Below are 1938 nucleotides of genomic sequence, written 5' to 3' on the forward strand. Positions count from 1 at the left end.
TTTTTATTTAGTTTCATTTTAGTTTTAGTTACATTGATGATGACCTTCAATAAAGTTGCCTTCTGGATAGCTTTGATGCTACCCAAAATGCCAGTTCTCAGCTGTAGGAGGAGGCATTAAAATTTAAGCAAGAGAACTTCAGTTTTTTTAAGCCACAACTCCAGAAATAAATTTGCCCATATTTTATTTAGGACAGGTGCAAAAAATCTTTAAGAGCATGCTTATATACTCAATACTCCAAATTTTCAGTCTAATCTGGGGCCTTCTTATAGGCCTCTAGGGGGAGTTTTAGCCCCAGGACTCAGAACTGGCCTTTTTAAGACCTAGGAACTTGATAATGGCACGGCGGATCTCCTTGGTCTTAATACTGTATATGACTGGGTTAAGCATGGGAGGCACAAAAAGGTAGACATTGGCCATAAGAAGATGAATAGCAGGTGGGGCATGCTTCCCAAAACGGTACACCAGGGACAGCCCCATCATGGGCACAAAGAATACTAGCACAGCACAGAGATGAGCGGTGCATGTCTGAAAGGCACGGCGCTGCTCCTCTTGGGAGGCCAGGCCTGCTACTGTGTGCAGGATGAGTCCATAGGACAGTGCGATGAGCACTAGGTCCAGCATCACAGTGAAAACTACCACCATCAGTCCATACAGATTATTGAAGGTGGTATCTGTGCAGGCCAGCTGTATCACTTCCTGGTGCAGGCAAAATGAGTGGGAGAGGACCACAGATCCACAGTAGGGAAAAGCCTTCAGGAGGAGGACAATAGGGATAGTGGCCAGAGGTCCCCGGAAGATGACAATTAGGCCTGCCCTGACCACTCGCTGGCCAGTGATAATGACTGAATACCTCAGAGGGTGGCAGATGGCCACAAAGCGGTCAAAGGACATGATGAGGAGCACTGAGGACTCCATGAAGGAAAAGGAGTGGATGCAGAACATCTGGATTTGACACGCTCCAAAGTAGATACTATGGGAGTTAAACCAGAAGATCCCCATGGTGGTGGGCAAGGTGGACACACACAGCCCCAGGTCAGTGAGGGCCAGCAAGGATAGTAGATAGTGCATGGGTGTGTGCAGACGAGGGTTGGTCTTAATAATGATCAGAATGAAACAATTGCCTGAGATGGCAACCATGTACATAAAGAAAAAGGGGATGAAAATCCAGCGTTTGAAGGCTTCCAATCCAGGAAAGCTGGTGAGATAGAATATGGGGCTAAACTGAGTAATGTTGGATAGCAGCATGAATTGAGGACTGAGCAAATATTGGGCTGACATTCCTCGGGGATTGAGCTGAAAATAAATGGATATTTCTGGTTACTAATTATTCAGCTTCACTAACATTCACATCACAAGCAGTACCATGTTCATCATCACCTTTAGTATTATCTACTCTACCCTTATGAATTCCGCCAATCTCACTACTTTACTGAACTTTCTTTGATAACATTGCCCTCACCAGTTTTCCTCTGTATTTCTATTATTTCAGTTCCTCTCTGCCTCTTTGCTGGTGTGTCTTTATTGCTCCACCCTTAAGTATAGTTCTTCCCATCCTTGGCAATTTTCTGGCCATATTCTATCATTTCTTCTTAATGTCATCCACTCCCATGATTTCATTTACCATCCATATATTGATAAATAACAAACATATAATTCCAGAACTTGTCTTTCTCTCTTTTGATTTCCAGACTCTGGCAACATCTGTACTTTTCATTATCTGAGTGGCACAAGTCAAATGTCATGTTTTATGTTAGACTTCTCCGTATCACATCTCTCTGTAGTATCTAATCAACCAATCACCAAGTCCTGGGGTTTCTGTTTACTGAATACCTCAAGTCTGTTTACTCACCGTCACCTTCATTGATGCTATTCTAATTCAGATCACTCTTTCTGGACTATTCCAGTGACTCATCTTTTGTACCACTCTATTCAGTT

The 1938-nt window shown here is 43.3% G+C and overlaps 1 protein-coding gene across 1 annotated transcript; it reads right to left on the minus strand.

The window, feature by feature from the left end:
• Positions 1 to 288: 288 nt before the first annotated feature.
• LOC116477343 (olfactory receptor 51M1) lies at positions 289 to 1281 on the minus strand. The gene has a single exon (XM_032168059.2). The coding sequence runs from the start codon at positions 1279 to 1281 to the stop codon at positions 289 to 291; it is 993 nt and encodes a 330-aa protein (XP_032023950.1).
• Positions 1282 to 1938: the final 657 nt, after the last annotated feature.

The sequence above is a fragment of the Hylobates moloch genome, unplaced genomic scaffold, assembly GCF_009828535.3.
Source record: "Hylobates moloch isolate HMO894 unplaced genomic scaffold, HMol_V3 SCAFFOLD_11, whole genome shotgun sequence".
Classification (NCBI taxonomy): domain Eukaryota; kingdom Metazoa; phylum Chordata; class Mammalia; order Primates; family Hylobatidae; genus Hylobates; species Hylobates moloch.